The sequence below is a fragment of the Chlorocebus sabaeus genome, chromosome 6, assembly GCF_047675955.1.
Source record: "Chlorocebus sabaeus isolate Y175 chromosome 6, mChlSab1.0.hap1, whole genome shotgun sequence".
Classification (NCBI taxonomy): Eukaryota; Metazoa; Chordata; class Mammalia; order Primates; family Cercopithecidae; genus Chlorocebus; species Chlorocebus sabaeus.
The window spans coordinates 59,380,947-59,405,981 of NC_132909.1; the positions used below are offsets into that span (position 1 = coordinate 59,380,947).

The 25,035-nt window shown below is 61.3% G+C and overlaps 1 protein-coding gene across 2 annotated transcripts; it reads right to left on the reverse strand.

The window, feature by feature from the left end:
- Window positions 1-591: 591 nt before the first annotated feature.
- On the reverse strand, window positions 592-24,930 carry NCLN (nicalin). Of its 2 annotated transcripts, none has more exons than XM_007994756.3 (15): window positions 24,605-24,930; window positions 18,276-18,466; window positions 17,585-17,729; window positions 14,460-14,554; window positions 11,846-11,926; window positions 9,096-9,199; window positions 6,884-6,972; window positions 6,578-6,717; window positions 6,047-6,225; window positions 4,827-4,914; window positions 4,038-4,076; window positions 3,799-3,962; window positions 2,955-3,008; window positions 2,738-2,816; window positions 592-2,577 (listed from the first exon to the last, which is right to left on the reverse strand). In XM_007994756.3, the coding sequence occupies exons 1-15, from the start codon at window positions 24,786-24,788 to the stop codon at window positions 2,518-2,520; spliced, it is 1,692 nt and encodes a 563-aa protein (XP_007992947.1). In that variant the 5' UTR covers window positions 24,789-24,930; the 3' UTR covers window positions 592-2,517. The 2 variants fall into 2 exon arrangements, with proteins under 2 accessions (XP_007992947.1, XP_007992948.1); XM_007994757.3 differs by having other exon boundaries at window positions 3,799-3,959; window positions 24,605-24,895.
- Between the last annotated feature and the right edge of the window lie 105 nt (window positions 24,931-25,035).

The following is a 25,035-nucleotide window of genomic DNA, read 5'->3' on the forward strand; positions in this document are numbered from 1 at the left end:
ATCTCGGCAGAGGTCATTAGTTAGGGGAGGGACATCCTCCTGGAGCAAGGTGGGCCCTGATCCAACTTGAGGGAGGTCCTTGGAAGACAGAGACAAGGCAGGGGCTGGAACGACGTGGCCACAAGCCGAGGACACGGGGAGCCCCAGAAGCTGGGAAAGGCAGGAAGGACTCACCCTGGGGGGCCCTGCCCACATCTTGACTTTGGATTTGGGGCCTCGGAGACGCCGAGGGTGGATTTCTGGTGTTCTGAGCCCCATAGTTGGTGGTGCTTTGTGATGGTGGCCCAGGAAACAGCTCCAGCCATCACCCACAAGACCGTGCACACAGGCCCTCCCAGGGGAGGCGGGAGGAGGCCAGGCTGCGCGGCCCAGCAACAGCGGGTTTGGCCAGAGCCTCACTCTCCCGCACGGCCCAGCAGCCTCGGGCACAGGCCTGGCCCACGACAGGCTGACGCCTCACTCCAGGAGACAGCAAGTCAGTGACGCGCTCTCCACACAGCCCTGACCCTACTGTCATCCCCTAGAGGAACAAGAACCCCTAACAGTTGTCACAATACAATCCTCGCAGCCCCCAGACCAGACACTGGTGGCGATCATTCAATATGGCTTTATTTTCTCATTGGCCGGCTGCATCCCACACCAGCCTGAGCCCCAGACGGTCAGTCAGTGCATCCATCCTGACGACCTGTCCGGGAAGGAAGGAAGGAAGCTCCCTCCGAAACGCTGGCCCGGCGGCACCCAGACAGAAGCCTGCTGGCTAGCACGCAAGCACTCCCCAGATTCTCTCATGGTGACAAGGTAGCAGCTGCCAGGGTCCCAGAGTCCCAGCACAAGTGCCCAGAGGCCAGCGGGGATGGGCCCTTGGGCAAGTCTCTGGAGGAGGCGGGCAACCCGCAGGGCAGACAGGGAAGAAGAGGGAGGGTCCCCTGCTAACCTGGAGGAAAGAGGGGTGGTTATCCCCGCACCCCTCCAGGCTGCAGGTTCAGGAGCGCAGAGGTGCTGGCCGAAGAACTGGTGGCCAAAGTGAGACCCCCTGGTCCTATCTGGACAGAACCCCAGGTTCCCATGGGCCGGCCCAGGTCCCTCAGACAGCAAACACCTCCCTGGGCCATGGAAGGGAGATGGCTGTGGGTGTCCAGGCCAGGACTCACCCAGCTCAAGCCCCTTCTTCCCCAAGTCTGCTCGGCACACACTGTGTGGGTTATATTGCTAAAGAACGGACACGCCGGGGTCTCCCTGAGCTCAATGCGGGCCTCCTTCCCTCCCACACTCACACACGGCGCCTGGCCTGCGGGGTGGAGGGTTCTGTCCATGGCTTCCTGGGGGCCCGGACCTTCCTCTCTGAGTTCCAGGAAGGGTGGCCCCAGAGGCCATGCCCCAAGTGTCTCCTTCCCAACAAATGCTCTCACCTGACACCCCCACCCTGAACACGTCCTTTCGATAAATGAGGAAGCTGAGGCCCAGGGCAGGGAGTGAGGAGAGGAGCCACCAGGCCTCCCCAGGCCACCCCAGGCCACCTCCTGCCTCCCAGTCCTCCACCTGCACCCAGTTCCCCAGGGAGGACCGGCCGGCCGTGGCAAAGCCTGGTGGGCCTGGGGGCCCAGCACCGAGCCCAGGAAACACCAGGCACTGGCTCAGGACTCAGGGCAGGGAGCTGGGCCGGGGTCAAGCAGGTGAGGCCCCTGGGAGCCGGGCTGGGGCCGAAGAAGCACAGGGGCCGGCGGGACAGCCTGGGAGGAGAGGAGCACGGGGGAATGGGGGTGTGCAGTGTGTCAGGGGTCGGGAAGGCAGGGGCCCTGCCAGCCCCCCACGAAGCAGAGGCTGTCAATGATGGCGTCAGACCCTGCAGTCGGAAAAGGGGAAGGCCGGGTGGTGCAGCTCCCCGAGAGCCCACTGTGGAGGGGACAGGTCACTGAGACCACACGGGGGACAAAAGGCTCCAGTGGGGCTGGAATCCTGGAACCCCAGGGCTGGCACTGCCCTCCTCCAGGCAATAGGGAGAAGAGATAAATAACCATGTCCACGCCACCATCGGGGAGCGGCAGGGGACGTCCAAGGAGAGACGCGGAGCAGGGAGCAGGTCGGGCCTGTAGTCCAGGCCCCTTGCGGCAGGAGGTGGTGGGCGGAGGCTGCGCGCGATCGGGCAGGGGGTCCCGGCGTCTCCTCTTTAATCGTGCATGTGTGCTTACACCGGACCGAGGGCGGCCGGCTCCCGGGACTGGGGGGCTCGTTCGCAAGTCCGTAGCCTGGCCCCGGGATGTCTCCCAAACTCTCCTCCAAGGAAGTTCAAAGACAAGGAAAAAAAAAAGAATCCCCCCAGTCTTGGAGAGCAACAGAGAAAAGCTCTGTAATTCAGTGTTTCCACCACCGCCGGGGAGGGGGAGGGCCCCTGTCCCCGCGGGGCAGCCTGGGGCAGGGCAGTGTCCACTCACTCGTGCTCGGCCCCAAGGACTGGGGAGCGGCGGGGACTCCGGCTGTGGGGGTGGCTGTGTCACTGTGTCCTGGGGGGTGGCTGTGTCACTGTGTCTTGGCCTTCACGAGCAGCCTCTGGACGGTCTTATAGAGGAGGCTGAAGTGCTGGGGACACAGCAGGAGGGAGTGAGGGCGTGGGCGGGGCTGGGGCCCCAGGCCATGTGACTCTAAGCTGAGCCAGGGGACAGGATGTACTCAGAGACACCCAGCCCAGCTCCTCCAGGCGGGCGGCCCCCTGCCCCGCCGGAGCCTGGGCACTGCTCACCTGGACAGCCACATAGGCCATGCCGAGGTAGGCAGCAATGCCAACGGCCAGGAGCAGGTCAAAGACAGCTGGCTTGACTCTGTGGAGAAAGCAGGGTTCCTCTGGTTGAGGACGGTGCGGGCCAGCAACGTGGCCCCCTAGACCCCCGTGGGCCGTGGTCCCCTCCGCTGTAACCCATAGGGGTGAAGGGCTCCAGGCCCCGCTGGCCGCCACTCACCTGTACGCATTCATCACTTGCTTCAGCTGGTCGTAGAAGACAAACTCTGGGTCCCTGGGGAGAGAGCACTTTCTCAGGGGGCACCACTCTGCCCAGCTAGTTCTTAAAAAAGGGTGTGTAGAGATGGAGACTGGGTGTGGTGGCTCACACCTGTCATCCCAACACTTTGGGAGGCTGAGGCAGGCAGACCACTTGAAGTCAAGAGTTCGAGACCAGCCTGGCCAACATGGTGAAACCCCATCTCGTACTAAGAATTTTAAAAAAATTAGCCGGGCATGGTGGTGGGTGCCTGTAATCCCAGCTACTCAGGAGACCGAGGTCCGAGAACCACTTGAAGCCAGGAGATGGAGGTTGTAGTGAGACAAGATCACGTCACTGCACTCCAAACTGGGTGACAGTGCGAGACTCCGTCTCAAAGACAAATAAATAAATGAATACATAAATAAAAACTTAACGCTTTAATTTTGTAGAGATGGAGTCTTGCTATGTCGCCCAGGCTGGTCTCCAACTCCTGGGTTCAAGCGATTCTTCCGTCCCGGCCTCCTAAGTAGCTGGGATTACAGGCATCCACCCCCACACAGGCCTACTTCTTGTATTTTTAGTAGAGACGAGGTTTCACCATGTTGGTCAGGCTGGTCTCAAACTCCTGACCTCAAGTGATCCACCTGCCTCAGCCTCCCAAAGTACTGGGATTGTAGGCGTAGCCACCGCGCCCGACCCTCGTCCCATTCTCTGTATTTGCTCCACCTGGCATGCCCCAGGGGTGAGGGGGTAGGAGATGCAGTATGGGGAGGTCCCCCTAGGCCCCAGGCTGAACCGGGCCACTGCGGAGCCCCAGCCTCACCGCTTGTCGGCCTTGACGTGGTGCTGCTTGACGTCCTTCAGGTAGCGGCTCAGGTGGTGCTCCAGCGTGCTGAGGAAGGTGCTGTCCTTGTCCACCAACTGCGCGGCCCGGGGCTGGTTGGTGAGCCAGTCCATCACCGAGTCCAGCTGCTCCTGCTGGATCTGCTGTAGGGACGGCAACAGTGGTCACAGCCCGGCCCCGCGTGCCTGTCCGCCCACTCGCTAGCCCGGCCCCCTTACCATCTGCTCCGTGAACACCGGCATGTCTGGCGGCGTCCCCTGCGGAGAAAGGAGGGGACAGCCCTGAGTCCACGTCCTTGGGGCGGGGCTGGGGCTGAGTTTGGGGCGGGGCTGAGGCTGGAACTTGGGCGGGGCAGGAGTTGGGGTGGGGCTGGGCTGAGATGGGCTGGGGCGGGCCAGGGATGGGGGCGGGGACGGAGGCAGGGGCTGGGGGGCTGGGGCTGGGGGGCTGGGGCTGGGGCTGGGGGGCTGGGGCTGGCGCTGGGGCTGGGGCTGGCGCTGGGGCTGGGGGCGGGGCTGGGGCTGGGGCGGGGCTGGGGCGGGGCAGGGGCTGGGGCAGGGGCTGGGGCTGGGGCTGGCGCTGGGGCTGGGGCTGGGGCTGGGGCGGGGCTGGGGCTGGGGCTGGGGCTGGGGCTGGCGCTGGGGCTGGGGCTGGGGCTGGGGCGGGGCTGGGGCTGGGGCTGGGGCTGGCGCTGGCGCTGGGGCTGGGGCTGGCGCTGGGGCTGGGGCTGGGGCTGGCGCTGGGGCTGGCGCTGGGGCTGGGGCGGGGCTGGGGCTGGCGCTGGCGCTGGGGCTGGCGCTGGGGCTGGGGCGGGGCTGGGGCTGGGGCTGGGGCGGGGCTGGGGCTGGGGCGGGGCTGGGGCGGGGGCGGGGCTGGGGCTGGGGCGGGGCTGGGGCGGGGCTGGGGCGGGGGCGGGGCGGGGGCGGGGCGGGGTCGGGGCTGGGTCGGGGCTGGGGCTGGGGCTGGGGCTGGGACTGGCGCTGGCGCTGGTGGCAGTAAGGGCTTACCTTCTCCGTGAGGTTGTAGATGACTCGAGTCAGGGCCTCCGCGATGATCCTCGTGTTACGGGTCAGAGTCTTAGAATCCACCCGGGACCTTCACAATTCAAAAACAATTATTTAAAATGTGGACTTGGACCCAAGCATTCTAGTTCTCACGCTTGTAATCCCCGCACTCCAGCCTAGGCGACAGAGTGAGACTGTCTTAAAAAAAAAAAAAAAATTAGGCTTAGCTTTAACTACTCAGCTGACATGCAGACGCAGGTTCACCAGGGGCCCCCCACCTCCAGGCCCCGGGCCCTGACCCGCCCCTGTGCGCAGGTGAGGCTCGTGCCCCGAGGCCTTGGTTCCTACTGACTCCGTTTTCTGCTTTTCTGGGATTTAAACAGGACTATTCCGTCCCGGTGGAAGAATCCATTCTGGGACCCAGGTGGCCCTCCTGGGCTGACCCCTGGTGGACTTGAGAGCGCTCAGCACAGCTGGCACAGCCATGTGCCCACCCTCACTTCCTGGCACTCTCCCGGCTGGTGGGCGACCGCCACCTCCATCCTTTCCAGGACTGAGATCACACAGGGACGTGCCCCTCCCTCCCGCCACGGGCTTCTGCAGGCCTCCGATGGCTGAGCTCGCACCTCTCCTGAGGGCCCAGTGACCTCAGAGCAGAGCGGATGAACGGGAAGGGTCTATGCCAGGCCTGCGGGTGCTGGGGGAGGAGACGGCGCCCACCTGCTGGTGCCAGGACCGGCCGGGGTGGCCAGACTGTTTCAGGCTCCACAAAAGCCTGCCCAGGGGCTCACATGACAGCAGGGAGACAGGCAGGACTCAGCGTCAGAGGACACAGGAAGCCAGAGAGACAGTGCCCCAGAGGGAGGCTGGGCAAGGAAGAGCTGGGGTGCGGTGGGGGGCCCGGCTCCCCGAGACAGTCGCCAGGGCCCTGAAGAAGCCCAGAGGCAGGAGCTGTTTTCTCCTAACTCAACAGGTGATGGGGTCTGGGGGTCCCACATAGGGCCATGACCCCAGGCTGCTGGCCTTGCCCTCCCTAGCCCTGGTAAGGAAGAGCTTGAGAACAGCCTGACCGAATAGCCGGCCTCGGCCACGCACCCGCCTCTTCCCCACGGCCTGTGTGTGGGGGCCGCTCCCTCCAGGCTCTCATGGCCCCTGGAGTTGTGACCTGTGGCTCAGCCCCCAGGAAAGCTCTAGGATGGGCTGGGCAGCGCTGCCATGCTCACCGCACATCCATGATGCTGCTGCGCTGACCGTCGCGGTGGCTCTCCAGGTGGGACAGCGTGAAGGCGGGCAGCCGGCGGATGGCGAAGCGCTCGTGCTCCCAGGCCAGCACGTCCTCCGCCAGGTTGATCCGCTTGTGCACCATGGAGAACCGTACCTCAGGGAACTGGTGTGCGGCCACCTGCAGCCGGAGGTGCCATCAGCAGAGAGCAGGTGGGGGTGGTGGCCACCCAGGCCCACTCCCCAAATGCCTCAGGGGCCTCCCAGAACCCCCAAGGGTGCAAAACGAGGAGAAACCCACCTGCCCCTGGGGTCCCGTGAGGCCAGCTAGAACCCTGATGGACGGTGAGCGCTGGGTAAGGAGGGACAGGGGGACACCCCGGGACAGGAGGTCCCAGCATAGCCCCGACGCAGTGTGCCCCTCAGAGCCCCAAGGGCGGAGAGCAAGGACACCCCGGGACAAGACGCCCCAACCCAGCCCCGATGTGTGTGCCCCGCAGAGCCTGGGGCCCATCCGTCAAAGGGGCACCCACCGTCTCCAGCTCCCGCAGGAAGGCGTGCTGCAGGGTGCCCTCCCGGGGCGGCTTGGACACGTGCAGGTGCAGGCTGCTGCCTCGGCCCACGGTGTCCAGGCACAGCACGAAGGCCACGTTGTCCTGAAGCAGGCTGGAGTCTGCAGGGCACCGAGAGCTGACGGGGCAGGTGGGGACTGGGAAGTGGCCCCCGGCCCTCCCTCCATGCCTCCCCACAGCACCACCCCTGTGGCATCCCCACCCCCCCACCCTCCGTGCTTCCCAACCACCGTTGCGGCACCCCCACCCCCACCCAGGGCCGCTCACCTGTGTGGTCCAGGTTGTCTTCCAGCCAGCGCTTGGTTCCCTGGTAGTTAAACTTGCCTCCTCCAGAAGCAAAGAACAAGAGATTGTACCTGGCGGGGGAAAACCTGGCGTTAGCTTTGACAGGCAAGCACCTGGGGTGGAGGAGGGACCAGGCCAGGTCACAGGTCCCTGAGGAGGGGTACGAAGGCCGCCCCAAAGTAGGAAATCCTGACCAGTCCCTTAGGGCAGGGCATGACCCCTCAGCCCTGTGGACACCAGGGCCGGATGGTTCTTGGGGGTGGGGCTGTTATGGGCACTTGAGGGTGCTGAGCGGCATCCCTGGCCTCACCCACCCCAAACTGGGAGATTCCCCCAATGACAACCATAAATCACGCAGTGTCTCCCAGCAGCCGGGCCTCCCCACATTAGACCCCAACTCTAGAGGCTTCTCTGAGCCCAAGAGGAACCGGGGTGACCGAACAGTCAACAGACACCAGGCAGCCGAAAAAATAAAGTCTATTCACTTAAAGAGGATGATTTTTTTTCTTTTAGGACGGAGTTTCACTCGTTGCCCAGGCTGGAGTGCAATGGTGCGATCTCGGCTCACTGCAACCTCTGCCTGCCGGGTTCAAGCGATTCTCCTGCCTCAGCCTCCCGAGTAGCTGGGATTACAGGCATGCACCACCACAGCCGGCTAATTTTGCATTTTCAGTAGAGACGGGGTTTCACCATGTTAGTCAGGCTGGTCTTGAACTCCTGACAGGTGACCCACCCGCCTCGGCCTTCCAAAGTGCTGGGATTATAAGCATGAGCCACCCAGCCGGGCCAAGAATTCTAATGGAACACAGCCTGGGCTGTTAGAAGAGTCACCAGGGTCAGAGAAGGAAACTGCTCAGCATGTCCCCTACCCTCATCCTCCCACATCCGCCCTGGACTCTCTCCAACCCAGTCCCTTCTGCCCCGGAAACCCAACCTCTGCCCCAGCTGCCAAGAAGCCCCGGGCCTGGCAGAAACCGGCCCTGTTCACACGTGTTTGAAACCATGAGCTTCTCAAAAGGCATCAGTGGGGGGCTGGGGGAAGCAGTTCTGCAGTTTCAATAAAAAAAAGTTTTGGCTGGACGTGGTGGCTCACACCTGTAATCCTAGTGCTTTAGGAGGCTGAGGCAGGAGGATTGCTTGAGGCCAGGAGCTCGAGTCCAAGTTCCTGCCTAAACCTGGACGTGGCTCCCAGCGCCTTGTGACTGTAAGAAGGCTGAGAAACGTCTCAGCCACAGTGGCCCTGGCCTCTCTGAGCTGCTGACACAATGATGACAGCAGTACCGTCTCAGGAGCGAGCGACTGTCTGGGTCTCACCTGGAGGTGATTCTACCCACCCCACACAGGAGACACAGTCATGTCTGGAGACATCTGTGGTTGCTACGTCTGGGGGCACTCCTGGCATGGAGTGGGTGGTGCCCAGGACAGAGTCATCCACCAAAGACGTCCACAGGGCCACGGGGGATGAAGCCTGCATTCATTATCTGGGGAAAAATCGAGTCTGCCCCCTGCTTACACCAGACACCAGGATAAACTCCCGACTGGGCAGATGGTATAAACCAGGGGTCCTCCAGCTCCTGGGATTCACCTCCTCTCTCCCTTCCTACTCAGGGTGTGGATTTCAACATGTGCAGCCTCCTGGGACCTCAGCGGGCCAGATGAGCCTGGGACAGTCTCTTGGGGCTCCATGGAATCCCTTAACCCAGGGGGGTCTCAACCAGGGCTGATTCTGCCCCCAGCGGAGAGTGGGCAATGTCTGAGGACACCTGTGACCGCCACGACTATGGGGTATTGCCGGCATGGAGTGGGTGGAGGCGGGACGCTGTTCAGCACCCTGCAGTGCCCAGGATGGCCGCACCCCTGCAAAAAATCCGGCCCTGCCCACACAGGGCTGAGGGGATCCCCCGGTTCCAGGGCCCTTAGCCGGGAGTCTCTACCATTTGCAGCTGACAGCATCCCCAGCAGGCTCCTGGGCAAGCAGCAGCCAGGCCCCGTGGGCCTCCAAGAGAAGGTTCTTCCAAGAGAACCTGTGAGACCTCAGCTTAGCCCTCGAAAAACAAGGCACCCCAATTCCTGGGCTAAGGCCCACTTCAGGGCCAGGAGGCTTCACAAAAACAGCTGCAGAGGCGCCCGGTGGGTGGCGCTGTCTGGCAGCATGGCCCCCGCGCCCATCCCCCTGCCCGCCCCTGGCACTCACGCAGCGTGCGTGCGCTTGTAGGTGTAGAGCCGGGAGAAGAGGCGTGCCAGCTCCAGCAGCACGGAGACGCCGCTCCCATTGGAGTCTGCGCCCAGAGACAGCCACTGCAGGGGTGGGAGAGGCATGGTCACGGTCATCCCCACCCCGCTCCCGCAGCCCCATGACCTCAATGCCCACAGCAGTCACGGTCATCTCTCGGTCACCCCCACCCTGCTCCCACAACCCCACCACCTCACTGCCCACAGCAGCCTCGATCATCTCTGTGCTGTCCCCCAACCCCTCTGCCACGTCCAGCAGGCAGCTGGGATCGTTCCCCCCCCTGTATTCAATCCCCAACTGATGGCCTGGGATCTGCAGGGCCCCGCTGAACCCAGGACTCTCCCCGTCCACCTCGGCTCGGCCCGCACCCAGGAGAAGCTACACGCAGAGTTTGGAGCCCAGAGCCGGGCCGGATTCACTCACGGAGGCCGCGTCTGTCCAGCCCCGGTCTTTGTGTGGGATCCCCTCCGTGGGACCAGCCCTTCCACCCTCGAGCCACGGCCGTGGGGAGACCTGCACAGCTCGACCACATGCCTTTCCCGCCCTCGGATGCACCTTTGTGATCTAAAGCGGCCTTCTCAGTAAGGCCACACTGCTTCTTGGACATTGCAATGGCTTGGGACCGTCCCAAGGCCACAGCATATAAAGGGGACCTCAGTGACACTGAATTCATGGGGACAAAAAACACCCTCCTCAGTGAGAGAAGCCAGATCCAAAAGGCTTTGTTCCCAGTGTAGGATCCGTTCATAGGACCCATCCAACAGGCCAGCCCACAGGTGCTGGGACGGACGCGCACGTGCCGGGGTCCCGGGGCTGGGGAGGGGACCAGGAGTGACAGCTGATGGGGCAGGGCTGCTTTCTGGGGTGATGGAATGTTCTGGAATTAGAAAGAGGTGGAGACCGTACCACTTTGGATGTACTAAAACCCACACGTACACTCTAAAGTTGTGAACTTTATGTTTTATGATTATCTCAAAAAATAAATTTGGCCAGGCGCGGTGGCTCACGCCTATAATCCCAACACTTTGGGAGGCCGAGGCAGGCGGATCACCTGAGGTCTGGAGTTCGAGACCATCCTGGCCAACATGCTGAAACCCCATCTCTACTAAAAATACAAAAAATGAGCCAGGTATGGTGGCAGGCACCTGTAGTCCCAGCTACTCGGGAGGCTGAGGAAGGAGAATCGCTTGAACCCAGAAGGCGAAGGTTGCAGTGAGCCGAGATCGCGCCACTGCACTCCAGCCTGGGTGACAGAGCGAGACTCTGTCTCAAAAAAAAAAATAAATAAATAAATAATAAATAAATAAATAAATTAATTAAATAAAATTTAAAAGAAAAAAAGCTTCACAGGGGACAATGAGGACAGAGAAAGGCAGCGGGCGCGGTGGGTCACGCCTGTAATCCCAGCAGGTTAGGAGGCTGAGGCGAGTGGATCGCCTGAGGTCAGGAGTTCAAGAGGCACTGCCCTGAGCAGCTTGAGTTTCTGTGTGGGCCCCAGCAGGACCACGCATTCTCAAGGCTGGGGGCCTGGCCCTCCAACGGGTTCAGAACACAGCCAGGTAGCAGATCTGCCCTGACCCTCTGCATTCTGCCTGGTTCAGCTGATTTGTGTTCGAAGAAGGAGGCAGGGCCGGGTGTGGTGGCTCACGCCTGTAATCCCAGCACTTTGGGAGGCTGAGGCAGGCAGATCATGAGGTCAGAAGATCGAGACCGTCCTGGCTAACATGGTGAAACTCCATCTCTACTAAATATACAAAAAATTAGCTGGGCATGGTGGCAGGCACCCATAGTCCCATCTACTCAGGAGACTGAGGCAGGAGAATCGCTTAAACCCGGGAGGCGGAGCTTGCAGTGAGCCGAGACGACGACACTGCACTCCAGTCTGGGCAACAGAGCAAGACTCTGTCTAAATTTAAAAAAAAAAAAAACAAAAAAAGGAGGCAGGGTGCTGGCTGACACAGTGGTTCACGCCCCGACCCCGCTCCCACCCAACCCGCGCTGAGCAGAAGAGTTTGTGCCGCAGGCCTGAGACCAGGAACCTGCACCAGCGCCCTTGACCCCCGCTGACAGGACAGGCTCTGTCTGGGGCCAAAGCTGTTCCTGCAAACACCATGGTTCACGCACAGGCCCTGCTTCCCTCTGGAGTCTGGAATCCCGGCATGGGCCAGGCAGCGGGGCCCACAGAACCAGCCCCCATAGCAACCAGGTGCTGGGTCTCTGGGAGCCTTGCTGGTGACGGTGCTTTGGGCTGTCGTCCCAGCTCACTGCTGGGGATGAGGCATGTCCCACGGGACACACGGGGAGGCCTGGAAGCCGGGCCTGGCCTCCCCAACCCGCTGCACACGCCTTTCCCTTCGTGGATTCTGCTCCCCGCTCTGTGGCCTCTCGCTGGGACAAACCACAGCCACAAGGAGGCCTCGTGCGGAGCCATGGTACCCAGCGCTGGCCTGACTCAGACTCTCCGGGCTCAGCCTCTGACACAGCCACCGCCGCACCCTGAGACCTGGGACCCCGGGGCAAGAGCCGGGCCTGTTTCAGTCCTACGACACCCACCCTAAGGCCCTTGTGGGGACCGGGATGACTGGCAAAGGCCGTCACAGGGTGAACCACTGACCCCGACCGCCATGCCCCACAGGCGCTTTGCCTCGGCACTGCCTGGAGCCGGAGTCTAAACCCTGTGGGGTGGGGGGGATGGGGACACACATACGTACGGGGGCCACTCCGAAGGCGTCGTAGTGGGCCACGATGACGATGGTGGGAAGGTCCTCTCCACCCAGCCCCGTCAGCCGCCCCTGTGGAAAGACAGCGGGGGAATGGCCTGGCTGCTCCTGGGGCAGGTGACCCAAGTGTGGGGCTTGGAGACCCCTCCCCTCTGGACCACGTGGGGCCCGTCCACTGGGTGCCAGCATCGGCCTCAGCACTGAGGCCCACAGGAGGTGCCAGCCTCTGACTCTGGGAGTCCCAGGGAGCTCCTCCAGGGAGGAGGTGGAGCCGGGAACAGAGACCCACCCCTGCTCTGGCCCTCAGGTTGAAATCTTTAAAAATCGGGTTGGGAGGCCGAGGCAGGCAGATCACAAGGTCAGGAGTTCAAGACCATCCTGGCTAACATGGTGAAACCCCATCTCTACTAAAAAATACAAAAAACTAGCTGGGCGAGGTGGCGGGCGCGTGTAGTCCCAGCTACTCGGGAGGCTGAGGCAGGAGAATGGTGTAAACCCGGGAGGCGGAGCTTGCAGTGAGCTGAGATCCGGCCACTGCACTCCAGCCTGGGCAACAGAATGAGACTCCGACTCAAAAAAAAAAAAAGAAAGAAACTGCCATGGGTGGTCTGCACATGCATCGGTTTGGCTGTGAGCCATAAAACTTTATTTACACAGCTGGGCGCGGTGGCTCACGCATGTAATCCCAACACTTTGGGAGGCCAAGGCGGGCAGATCACCTGAGGTCAGGAGTTCCAGACCAGCCTGGCCAGCATGGTGAAATTCCCTCTACCAAAAATACAAAAATTAGCCGGGCGTGGTAGTGGGCACCTGTAATCCCAGCTACTCAGGAGGCTGAGGCAGGAGAATCACTTGAAACCAGGAGGCAGAGCTTGCAGTGAGCCGAGATTGCGCCACTACACTCCAGCCTGGGCAACAGGAGCGAAACTCCATCTCATTAAAAAAAAAAAAAAAAAAAAGAAAGAATTACAAAAAATTAGCTGGGCGTGGTGGCACATGACAATAATCGCAGCTACTCAGGAGGCTGAGGCAAGAAAATCACTTGAACCCAGGAGGCAGAGGTTGCAGTCAGCAGAGATCGCACCACTGCATTCCAGCCTGGGTGACAGAGAGAGACTCTGTCTCAAAAAACAAAAACAAACAAGCAAAAACTTTATTTACAAAAGCAGGTAGAGGGCCGGCGGTGGCCTGGGGACTCCCCATCTGGCTGTGGGAGTCTACCTGCCGTTTTTGCAACATGCTTTTCCACTTGGAAATCCTTCAAAGGCTGAACTCCAAGCCCAGTGGCCAAGAAGGCTCTGCTCATAGGAGAAAGGGCACAGCCAGGGGAAAGGGAGTCGACATGGCCCCATGGGATCTGGAGCCCAGCCCCCATGCCACTGTGGAGTGTGATGCAGGCCAGGCCACGGGGTCTCCTCGGGGACTAACTGGCACTGTGAACAGGACCTGCCTCCCGGGCCCACAGTACAATCCAACAGACCAAACAAAACAGCCGCCCTCGACAAGCCCCAGGGCTCCTCCGCCAAGGCCTGTGTATGGGGATCCAGGGCCTCCAGGACGCTTTCCCCACCCCCGCCTAAACCAGTGCTTTTCCACTCGGCACCCCCCACCCCCCAGGCCTGGGTCCCTAAAACAGCAGGCGTGTCTTGTTCAGGGCTCCCCCAACCATGAGACAACTCCACATCTGTGTGGACTCATCTGCGCCCCTCACCGGCGCCGTCCTGTGGGGAAATGCTGGGGGAGTCGGCGCTTTCTCATTTTTTTTTTTTTGAGATGGAGTCTTGCTCTGTCACCCAGGCTGGAGTGCAGTGGCCGGATCTCAGCTCACTGCAAGCTCCGCCTCCCGGGTTCACGCCATTCTCCTGCCTCAGCCTCCCGAGTAGCTGGGACTACAGGCGCCCGCCACCACGCCCGGCTAGTTTTTTGTATTTTTTAGTAGAGACGGGGTTTCACCGTGTTAGCCGGGATGGTCTCGATCTCCTGACCTTGTGATCCACCTGTCTCGGCCTCCCCAAGTGCTGGGATTACAGGCTTGAGCCACCCGTCCGGCCTTTCTCGGGTTTTAAGGCCCCTGCTGGTGCTGCAGCAGCAGCGACATAGGCTTCACCCTCTGGATCTGCCTCGATGATCTGAGCGGCTGCTTCCACACCGGCAGCTCCCCACCCTCTCTCGCTCTGCTGACACCAGGGGGTGCTCGGAAGGGTGTGTGAGGACGCGGTGTCTGGGCTGACGGGTGAGGTTCTGTGACGAGGGGAGGCTGGCGACGCTGCAGCCTGGAGGGGGCTTCCTGGGAGGGGCAGCTGGTGCAAAGGCTCTGGGGTGGGAGGAGGCGGCTTAGTGTGTGGGGGCCACGACGGAAGGAAGGAGATGGACCGGGGGCTGGCAGGGGCCTGGGCACTCCACAGAGTGACTCCCCAGCCACGTGAGAAGTTTGGGTTCCTTCAGCTGCCAACGGAGCCACAGGAGGTTTTTGCCCAGGCAGGGGAGAGATCTGACGCCAGTTTCCCATCAGAGGCTCCCCTGTAGTATGGCTCAGCCGGGGAGCCAGGCGGATGGCAGGGACCCCTGGGGACGCGGGGCCAACTCCGGGGCGGGTGGCACTCACCTCCACGCTGGCTATGAGCCAGTCACTCACGGCCTTGCTCTGTACCCCGCTGGTGACCATCTGGAAGCCGTTGGCAGTGGCCGTACGCAGCAGTACTGGGGAGAGGGAGAGGGCACGTCAGCCTCGGCCCAGCCAGGGGGCGTCCCCAGTACCAACACCACAGGTTGGGGGTTCGGGTGGAGTCAACCAGCCGGGTGTGGGGACGTGATCAGCAGATTTCGATACATGTGACACCCGTGCTGCCCCTAGCACAACCTTCTCTCAAAATGATTCACATCTCCTTTCTGGAACGTCCTGCTGGGGAATTTCTCCTCCATGCCGTTCTGATCGTTTCCTCCTGGACCCTCAGTAACAGCTGTTCACTTAGGGACTTAGGGTCAGGGCCTGCCCGATAATGCCTGTGAGTTCACACAACTTTTTGAGTCTGCACTTCTGTGCTTTAAAGCGTTTTAAAAACACAACTTTCTTTTTCTTTTTGAGATAGGGTCTCATGCTGTCACCCAGGCTGGAGTACAGTGATGCAATCATGGCTCACTGCAGCCTCTACCTCCCAGGATCAAGCAATCCCCGTCTCAGCCTCCCAAAGTGCTAGGATTACAGGTATAGGCCACTGCGCCTGGCCTAAAAACACAATCTTTTGAAATAAAATAACGGATAATAAAAAAAAATACAACAAAAATGAAAACGTAACTGTCGTGGGTATGTAAAATATGATTGGCCGGGTGCGGTGGCTCATGTCTGTAATCCCAGCACTTTGGGAGGCCGAGGCGGGCAGATCACAAGGTAAGGAGATCAAGACCATCCTGGCTAACATGGTGAAACCCCATCTCTACTAAAAATACAAAAAATTAGGCCGGGCGCGGTGGCTCAAGCCTGTAATCCCAGCACTTTGGGAGGCCGAGACGGGCGGATCACGAGGTCAGGAGATCAAGACCATCCTGGCTAACATGGTGAAACCCCGTCTCTACTAAAAAGTACAAAAAAACTAGCCGGGCGAGGTGGCGGGCGCCCGTAGTCCCAGCTACTCGGGAGGCTGAGGCAGGAGAATGGCATAAACCCGGGAGGCGGAGCTTGCAGTGAGCTGAGATCCGGCCACTGCACTCCAGCCTGGGTGAAAGAGCGAGACTCCGTCTCAAAAAAAAAAAAAAAAAAATTAGCCGGGCCTGGTGGCGGGCACCTGTAGTCCCAGGTACTTGGGAGGCTGAGGCAGGAGAATGGCGTGAACCCGGGAGGCGGAGCTTGCAGTGAGCCGAGATCGCGCCACTGCACTCCAGCCTGGGTGATGGAGCAAGACTCCGTCTCAAAAAAAGAGAGATATGATCACTGGGGCAAGTGTGCTCCTGGGAACTCTCTGTAAAATATATATATATTTTTTTCAAGTCGGAGTTTCGCACTGTCACCCAGGCTGGAGTGCAATGGTGCGATCTCAACTCACTGCAACCTCCTCCTCCCAGGTTCAAGGGATCTTCCCACCTCAGCCTCCTGAGCAGCTGGGACTACAGGCAAGCACTACCACACCTGGCTAATTTTTTAAATTTTCTGTACAGACAGAGGTCTTGCTATACTGCCCAGGCTAATCTTGGACTCCTGGCCTCAATCGATCCTCCTGCCTCAGCTTCCATAAGTGCTGGAACAACAGGCGTGAGCCACTATGCCCAGCCCTCAACATCATTTTTACCAGCTGCATAATACTCCACCAAGTAGATTCCTCCTTCAGGTTGCAGTGAGCCAAGATCGCGCCACTGCACTCCAGCCTGGGCAAAGGAGCGAGACTCCATCTCAAAAAAAAAAAAGAAAAAGATTCCTCTTTCCTTCTTCTCTAACTGGATACTGAAGATTTTACAGAACTATAATCTTCTGTTGCCACAACAAAAATGGCCATTGTCAAGACTTTTAACCTAGACCAGGGGTTGAGAACGGTTTCTGAAAAGGGCCAGATAACACCTTTGGCTTTGCTGGCCGGATGGTCTCTGTTGCAGCCGCAGCAACTCAGCTCTGCTGCTGGGAATGCCACCCTGGACTGTGCATAAATGAACGTGGCCCAGTACCAATAAAACTTTATCGACAAAAACAGGTGGCCCCTGGGCCAGCATTAGCCAACTCTGGATCTAGAATCCCACTGATCTGGCTGTGTAGGATGAATCTTTCTTTTTTTTTTTTTTAAGATGGAGTTTTGCTCTTGTTGCCCAGACTGGAGTACAATGGCATGATCTCAGCTCACCACAACCTTCGCCTTCCAGGTTCCAGTGATTCTCCTGCCTCAGGCTCCCAAGTTGCTGGAATTACAGGTGGTCGCCACCACGCCAGGCTAACTTTCTGTATTTTTTTAGTAGAGACAAGGTTTCGCCATGTTGGCCAGGCTGGTTTCGAACTCCTGACCTCAGGTGATCCACCTGCCTCGGCCTCCTTTTTCATAACTTGAAACCACAGCACCAAACGGCTTTTGTTGGGGCTGGGCCGGCAAACACCTGCCTATCGTGCCCTGTTCTCTGCCACCCTGGGCTCTGGGGCCTCCCTTCTCAACCCTGCTACCCCAGTAGCTGACGACTGCCCTGGGCAGGCCCCTCAGCTGCCTCCTCCAGTTCCTCTTTCTCCTCACTCTCCACAGTGGCCACTCCCATCCTTCCCCACCACAGGTCCCACCACAGAGCTGTGGGCTCCTGCTCCTAACTCGCTGCTAGCGCCCCCGTTCACAGGGCTGGAGGAAAGAAAGGTGTGTGCCCCTTCTCCGCAAGAACACCGCCGGCACACCCCCACCGCCCACTCGAGATGTGATGCTGAGAATGTCCTCGGTAGGTAGAGAACTGAAGAGATGCCCCATGTCTTTCATAAACCCCGAGGCCCTGAGGATGGGAAAGGCTCCCCGAGTGCGTGGTTCTGGTCTTTCATGTGCACAGAGTCAGCAGCTGGGTCGGGGACAGGCGGCTGCAAAAATGCAGAGTCCCAGGTCCCAGCCCAGAGGTGGTAATGCAGCAGGTCCATGCAGGGCCCAGGAACCTCCACTGTTAACCCCGGCGAAGGGATGCCACACACTGAGGGTGGAAACAGCCCAGGGTAACCGTAGCCCTTGGGATGGGGACGCCTCCCCACGCCCACAGCCTCCGTCCCTGCAGCCCGGAACCCACCTTCAGCAGCAGAGGCGGAGCCCTGGGAGGCAGAGGCGGCCTGGGTCTGCTCGTAGATGGACAGCAGGGCCTCGTCCTCCACGGCAAAATACACGGGGACGATGGTCTCCATGGCCAGCATCTCGGGCTCGATCTCCATGAATTGCTGTGGAGCAGACGCACGCTTAGGGGGCTGCTGGCGTGGCAGGGGTGGCAAGGTAGCAGGGGGTCCCTGGAGGGCAGGCAGGTCCTCAGAGCACGGCATGAACCACAGGACACTCACAGGAAACCAGGGCTTCCCCCAATCCCACCCGCCGCTTCTTATCTGCAAAAGCATCTTCACCCAGGGCACCTGCTGGATTCTACCAGCTCCTGTTCACTCAAGGCAGGGTCTCTTGCACAGCCCTGTGGACCCTGGGGCCAGACCCCTCTCCGCGGTGGGGCCGTCCTGGGCACTGCAGGGTGCTGAGCAGCATCCCTGGCCTCCACCCACTCCACACCAGGAGCGGCCCTCCCTGAACACCTCCGGTCATCACCCAGCATCCTCTGAAGACAGAATCGCCCCCGGGGAGATCAACGGTGCAGGGGAACAGTCCATCCTACTTTCCAAAGGGCTCAGAGAGGCGAAGCGACCTGCCTAGGCTCACACAGTTGCCTCCGACTCCTGCCCCAGCTGTGGACCCGAGCCGGACGGGGCAGGGCAGACCCTCACCCGGACGACGTCCTGGGGCACGGCGGCCATGGCCCTGGGCAGGATGATGACCACGGCACCCGCCGACTGTCGCAGGGCCTTCTGGTACTGCTCGTAGGAGAAGTCCAGTAGCCGCATGAGGACACAGCGGCGGCTCAGCACCTCCGCCGCCATCGTGCGCGCCTCCGTGTTCAGCACCGCGTTCCGCGTGCCTGTGGGGACAGGGGCGGGGTCATGAGCCTCAGCAGGTGGCCAGGCCAACGGAAGGGGACAGATCCAGGCCAGGGACCCACCCAGCAGCCCCAGCCCCAGCCCAGAACCTGGAAGACCCCTGACTCGAGAAGCTCCCAGGGTCCCCCCAGCCTGCACCCCGCACACCGGGTGACGGGGGTTGTGAACGTGTGCCAGGCCCATGCCCACGGGCTCAGTGCCATGCTAACCCTGGGACACTCTGGGATTTTCAGACCTCTTGAGAATCTTTGTTTTTTGGTTCTGTTCTTGAGACAGGGTCTCACTCTGGTGCCCAGGCTGGAGTGCAGCAGCACAATCTTGGCTCACTGCAGCCCCCAGCTCCCAGGTTCAATGGACTCTCCTGCCTCAGCCTCTTGAGTAGCTGGGATTACAGGCACCTGCCACCATGCCAGGCTAATTTTTGTATTTTTAGTACAGACAGGGTTTTGCCACATTGACCAGGCTGGTCTCGAACTTCTGACCTCAGGTGATTCGCCCGCCTTGGCTTCCCAAAGTGCTGGGATGACAGGCATGAGCCACCACGCCCAGTCCCCTTTGAGAACATAATGAAAACAGAGCCCCTCTCCCGGGAGAAACCCACACTTCCCCACCCCCATACCGAAGTCCACGCAGGATCCTAGACCAGGGCTCGGCAAACCTCTTCGGCAACAGACCAGGGAGTGAGTATTTCTGGTCTGTGTCTCGACCACCCAGCTCTAAAACGGCAGGGTGGGTGCAGCCATGTACAACAGGTGGAGCTACGTGCCAATAACACCCTATTACATAGGCCCAGGGTGGGCCGGATTCGACTCTTGTTACAGGGGGTCCCGGCTGGGGACTGCTCCCCTGAAGCCCGTTCATGGGCCCCAGGTTAAACCCCTGCGCTGAGCCACAAGACTGGAACAGAGCCCCTCTCGGGCTCGCCTGCTCTGGGTCTACTCTACCAGGTCCTAGACATTCAAGCTTTCTACAAGACCAGGGGCTGGGGGCGGCAGGAGGCTCAGCAGCTCGGGCTGTGGTGTGCCTGGGGCGAGGTGGGGCTTCCCCGGAAGGCCGGGCCGTGGCTGAGAGCCTGGGGCTGTCACTCCCTCACGGGCTTCTTCATTTCTGCGGCGGTGGTCCCCACGGTCGCCGCTCTGGAAACTCGCCAGGGCTCCTGGTTTTGCTGCTGCCGTTTGCTTCCTGGGACTGCTCTTCCCTCCTCTCTCAGCAAAACGTCCTCCACCCAACAAGACACAGCTCAGGGGTCCCTGCTCTGGGCACCTGAGCTGCACGTGCACCCCCCACTTCCTGCCCCTTCACCCCTGCAAGTCTCAGCACCGCGACGATCTACGTGCTGTCCGCCACACTCCGCAACAGCCACCTGAGTGGCCCTGGAAGGACCCTGGAGAGCGCCGGCCCCTCTAAAGGGGCCACCCGTGTTCAGCTGGGACATGGGCCTCAGTGGACCACACGGGAAGCCGGAAATCCCGATTCTTACGTCACATCGCCCAAATGTTAAAAGACAAGCAATGATCTAAAACGTCTCAGCGCCGCACAGGCCAACCCGACGCCATGCAAAGCACGGAAGCAGATCTGACGCAGGTGGGCCGGGTGCAGGCCTGACACGGGGGGCCAGGGGCGGGCCAGCGGGGCCTCCCATGTGAGACCCATGCAGGAAGCACTCAAAATCCCGATGCCCAGAGCCAACTCCGGCGTCCCTGTAGGAGCCAGCCCCACTCTGAAGGTGGATGCTGGATGCTGGGGGACCCTCATTCTCTCATCTCCCCACAGACGCAGCTCTTCCCGGGGCCTGCGCTGAGCCTTGGGCCTGGGGCCAGGCCGTGCATGAGTCCCCAGCTCTGCTGTCCAGCAATGTGCTGTCAGGGAAGCAGCGGGAGGGAAGCAGCCTGCTCCAACGGGGCATCCGACGGGCTGAGCTGGGTGTGGGGGGGGGGGGGGGACAGGCGGGACACGGAAGGGACACAGATCCCAGGTGGGAATGGGCAGGGTCACGGGTGCAGCACAAGGAGGTGGGCACAGAGAACCACCTCCAAGGCCTGGGATGCAAGAGCCACAGAGGGCAACGCCCCCCAGGCCCGGCAGCCTCACCCCTGTTCCCCTCTCAGAGTCTGATGTCACCAGGCCTGCTGGGGGCCTTTCCTCTTCCCCTGGGAAGCCCCTCAGGGAGGTGGCAGCAAAGACCTTGAGGGAGTCCTTGGGGCTCCTGCAGTGCTGGGAGCACCCCTCCCCTGCACCCCACCTGTCCCCACGTGCCCTGGCCTCCCGGGGCGGCTCGAATGCCACCTCTTTGAGGCCAGGGGATGAGGCCCACTGGCAGGCACCCCCAGTTCTCCGGGCCTTGAGCTCCTACAAGCGGGACACAGGACACGCTTTAGGGAGCGAGTGAGGCCGGAAAAGGGAAGGAGCAGCGGCAAGTCAAAGGAATGGGGATGGACGCCAGCACCCTGAGCTCCCTGAAGGCCACGGCCTCCCCTTTAGGATGAAACCCCACCCATCTGGGCCCTGCCTCGTGTCAGCACCAGCCAAGGCCATGCTGCCCTCCGGATCCCAGCCTCCGCTCGCTTGGGGCCCAATGCCAAGGGCTCTCTGTGACCAAGGCCCATCTCCCCAGGAGCAGAGATGGCCTTGGGTGGCCCCAGCCTCCCTCAAGGGCCAGGGTCGGGCCATGTGGCCACAACCTAGTGTGGACACGGCCCTCTGTGGAGGTGAAACCAGCACCAACTCCCTCAGACCTGTGTCTGAATGGTCAGAGGCCACTTGTGGTGGACGCCACGGAGGGCACCGGGCATCCTGAGAAAAGTCACCAGTTCGCGTGACAGGACTGCACCTGAACAGTGGCCTGGGCACCTATCTCTCTATCAAGGGCCAGACGGCCAACCTTTCCCCTCTCAGGCCACAGGGCTCTGGCACAATCACTGAGCTCAGCTGTTTCTGCGTGAAAGCAGCCAGAGACAAGATGCCAATGGATGGGTATGACTGCATGCCAATAAAACTTTATTAACAATAGGCAGAGGGCCAGACATGACCTGCAGGCTGCAGTTAGCTGGCTGCCAGATGAAAGAGTTCTGGCAAGTCTGATGGACTTGACGGATCCTGGGAGCTGGGCACTCCAAGGAGTGCTAAGGTTCCCACCTCACATGGGCCATGAGCTCAACGAGCCCCACCTGCTGTGAACGGCAGCAGAGCCGAGAAAGCCTTCACCCAGCAGGGCCAGAGTCCACTCACAGGAGAGGGGCGCTGCGCACCTGGCCAATGAGACCCGGATCACACCCAACCACAAAGGGCACCGCCCCACCCTGCGTCTCTCAACAGCAGCAGGAAGGACACTGGGACAGGAATCCAGCCAGTAAGGGTTGCAGCTCCTCCCGGTGGGGGGCCCAGGGGTGAAAGCACACTGGGAAGATGGTGGTGGAGGGTGGCCTCAAACGCAGCACGCCAGGGCATCTCAAGGGCCTGTCCTCAGCAGGGCTTCGGTCCAAACCACCCTCAGTCTCTCAGGAGCGGCCACAGCGACACAGAGAGGTGTGCTGGCCGGGCCTTGCCTACCCTGCTGGGCTGTGGTTCCCAGGGCACAGATGAGGAGCACGGAGGCTGAGGCAGGGCGACAGTCCCACGGGCTCCTCCACTCACCCCTAGAGCCCACGGACCAGCTGGGCGAATGCCAGATACAGGGAAAGCTGGGCCCAGCTTCCTCACCAGGAGAGAGAAAAGCTGGGGGCCAGGGAGGAGAGTACAGGGGAGAAGAGGCCAATGAAAAGGAAGACTCGGAAGAAAACCCAGGATTGTGGGCAAAGGCCCCCGGGAATCGAGGAAAGAGAGAAAGGACTGCAGGGGAAAGGGAGGGAGGCGCCGCCAAAAAGGGGCCAAGAGAAACGGGGAAGGAAATGGGGTGAACGTCTGGAGGTTGCGGAGAACAGGCCACACAAGGAAATGGAAGGGACTCCAGGAGGCTGGAGAGGGGGTCCGTCCCGCTGCGGAACGGCGGGACACCTGCTCACTCAACGGCCAACATGCATTCCCTGGGCGGGCGCGCGGGGAGAGAAAGGGGGCCCACACCCACCCAGGAACAGTGTAGGAGCCACCAGATCCCACCTGCCCGGGGTGCTGGAGGGAGGCCAGGTAAGCTGGGGCCCAGGCAGGAGACGCCAGGAGTGTGAACAGGGCCTCAGAAGGGCCTGGAGAAACAGGGTATCTCGAGCTCCAGGAGTGGGATCTTTGGACTACAGACTGCCCTGGAAACCCCACGAGAGCTGCTACGAGAGCCGCAGCCACGTGTGGCTACTTGGGTTTATCACCCTTAAGCAGCACTGGAAATTCTGCCCCTCAGTTGCACAGGCCACGTGTCGGGGGCTCAGCAGCCTCCTCTGGCTGTTGGCTCCTGTGCCAGGCAGTAAAGATGCAGGCGGTTCTACAGGATGGTCCCGGTCACGACCCTTCTCCCGGGAAAATCCCAACCATCACAGAAAAACGGGGTCACTGCATTAGGAGCCCCTGGCCTTCCACTCCAGCCCCTCCAGAGCCTGGGGCCTTGGGTTTACACCACCACTCTGTCCCAAGGGCACTTCCCCTGGACACTGTGGACATTAGGACCGGATCGTTCTCTGGGGTGGGACCATCCTGGGCACTACAGGGAGTTGAGCGGCATCCCTGGCCTCCACTCACTCCATACCAGGAGCACCCGCAGTCGTGACAACCACAGATGTCCCCAAACACCACCCAGCGTCCCCTGGGTTGACAACAACGGCTCTAAATGAAAACATCGTAACTCTCGGGAAAAACGGGACCTAAGGCCAAAGTCTGGTTCCATCTCCAGAGATGGGCTCCCCAAGGGCTGCAGAGGCTGGGGTCCCCGCACCTCAGGCTGAGTCTGAGATGTGACAAGAGGGACCAGTCCAGGAGAATCTGAGCTCGGAACTAAGGGGGCCGGGAGAATACGTGGACGGGACTCCTTTACAGGACAGGCCAGGCCAGGCCTTGACTTCCAGGGACCTGAGGAGCCAGGCTGAAAAGAAAAACCAGGGACCAGAAGGTTCTGGAATGCCAGGGACAGCTATAGCCAGGAAAAGACAAGGGAATGTGGAATGGTCTGGACACTGGGGTCAGGGCCACGACGAGAGGGGGCGGGGCTGTTGAGTAGGAGACCTGCAGAATCCAAGAGCAAGGTGGGCTCTGCGGGTGCGAATTTGGAAGAGGATAAGGAAATCCTGGAAAGACGGAACAAGTGGGGTTCTGCGAAGCGGGGGTGAGGAGGCTGAGCTGAGGGGGTGGGTGTGCATCAAAGGCGGGACAGAAAGAGGGTCAAAGGGAACCCCAGGCGAGTGGACTGAACTGGGGACGTAGGAGGAGGCCAGGGAAGCTGGGCTACCAGATTCTGAAACCTGACTTACGAACCCTGAGAGCGTCAGGTGTCTGGGAAAAATAGGCCCTTGACGTGGGGACCGGTGACCAGAGCGAGAACACTCAGAGCGGGGTTGAATTTGGGCACTGGACAAAATGCACTTGGCACCCAGGGCCGTGGGAGGGAGTGGGGAATGCTGGACCACCGGGTCGGATGGCTCAGCCTGGCAGAAATCAGTGCGAGGACCTTCAACTCCAAACACAGTCAGCTAAAGGCGGGAGGCCTGGGAACACGGACGCGACCCAGGGGATCCGGAGACCAACCAGATGGTCTCCAGAACAGGGCCCTGGGCGCTGGAGGTCAGGACGGGAGCGTCTGCTCAAGTGAGCCCGGAACGGGAAGCCGAGGGGGCCGAGGGGGCCCAGGAGGGAGAAATTCGGCAAGGCAGGTAGACGCAGGCCCGGCTGGGGACAGGAGAGAGACCTGGTGCTCCAGGTGCGCGAGACGCTTGGCCCGGCCACGAGTTCTGGGACAGGGAGCCCTGGGCAGAGGCCGGGGACTGTGGGAGCCAGCGCCGGGGTTTCCTGGGCGCTGGGCAAGGAGAGCCGGGGTTCCTGGGCAGCCGGGGGTCCAGGGCGTCAGGGCTCTGCCTCGCCTGGGGCCTGAGCATGGGTCGGGCGGCCCAAGCTGGAGCTAGGGATCTGCCTGGGGCTGGCCGGGCCGGAGTGGCGTGGCCGGGAAGCCCGGGGAGCCCCGAGGGTGGGCCGGGGACACGCACCGTAGGGCTGGCCCTGCAAATCGTACTGCTGCATGCGGTACACGGTGAACTCGTGCGCGGCGTCGGCGGCGGGCAGCGGCGGCGCCACCAGCAGTAGCACGGCGGGCAGGAAGACGATGAAGCCAAGCGGCAGGCACGACGCCTTCAGCATGTTCTCCAGCACCTCGCCCGCTTCCTCCAGCATCCTGGCCGGCGGCGGGGCCGCGCGGGGCGGCAGCGGGGACGGGACGGCGGCGGCGGCAGCTCCCGCGGACTCACCTCGGCATGGGTAGCCGCCGGGGTCCTGCGGGCGCCGCGCCGGGCAGCCCGCACTAGCACTGAGGTCCTGCGGGCACCGCCGCGAACCACCCCGCCAGCCGCGCTGCCTGTCAGGAATTGTAGTCCATCCGGCGCTCGAGGCGCCCCATGGGAGTTGTAGGCCCACTCTGGGA

Coding starts and splice junctions, on each gene's coding strand:
- NCLN (XM_007994756.3), bottom strand. CDS start 24,788: ATGCTGGAGGAAGCGGGCGAGGTGCTGGAGAACATGCTGAAGGCGTCG. Junction 11,927..14,459: donor GGCTCATAGCCAGCGTGGAG/GTGAGTGCCACC, acceptor GTCTTTCCACAG/GGGCGGCTGACGGGGCTGGG. Junction 4,077..4,826: donor TCTACAACCTCACGGAGAAG/GTAAGCCCTTAC, acceptor CTTTCTCCGCAG/GGGACGCCGCCAGACATGCC.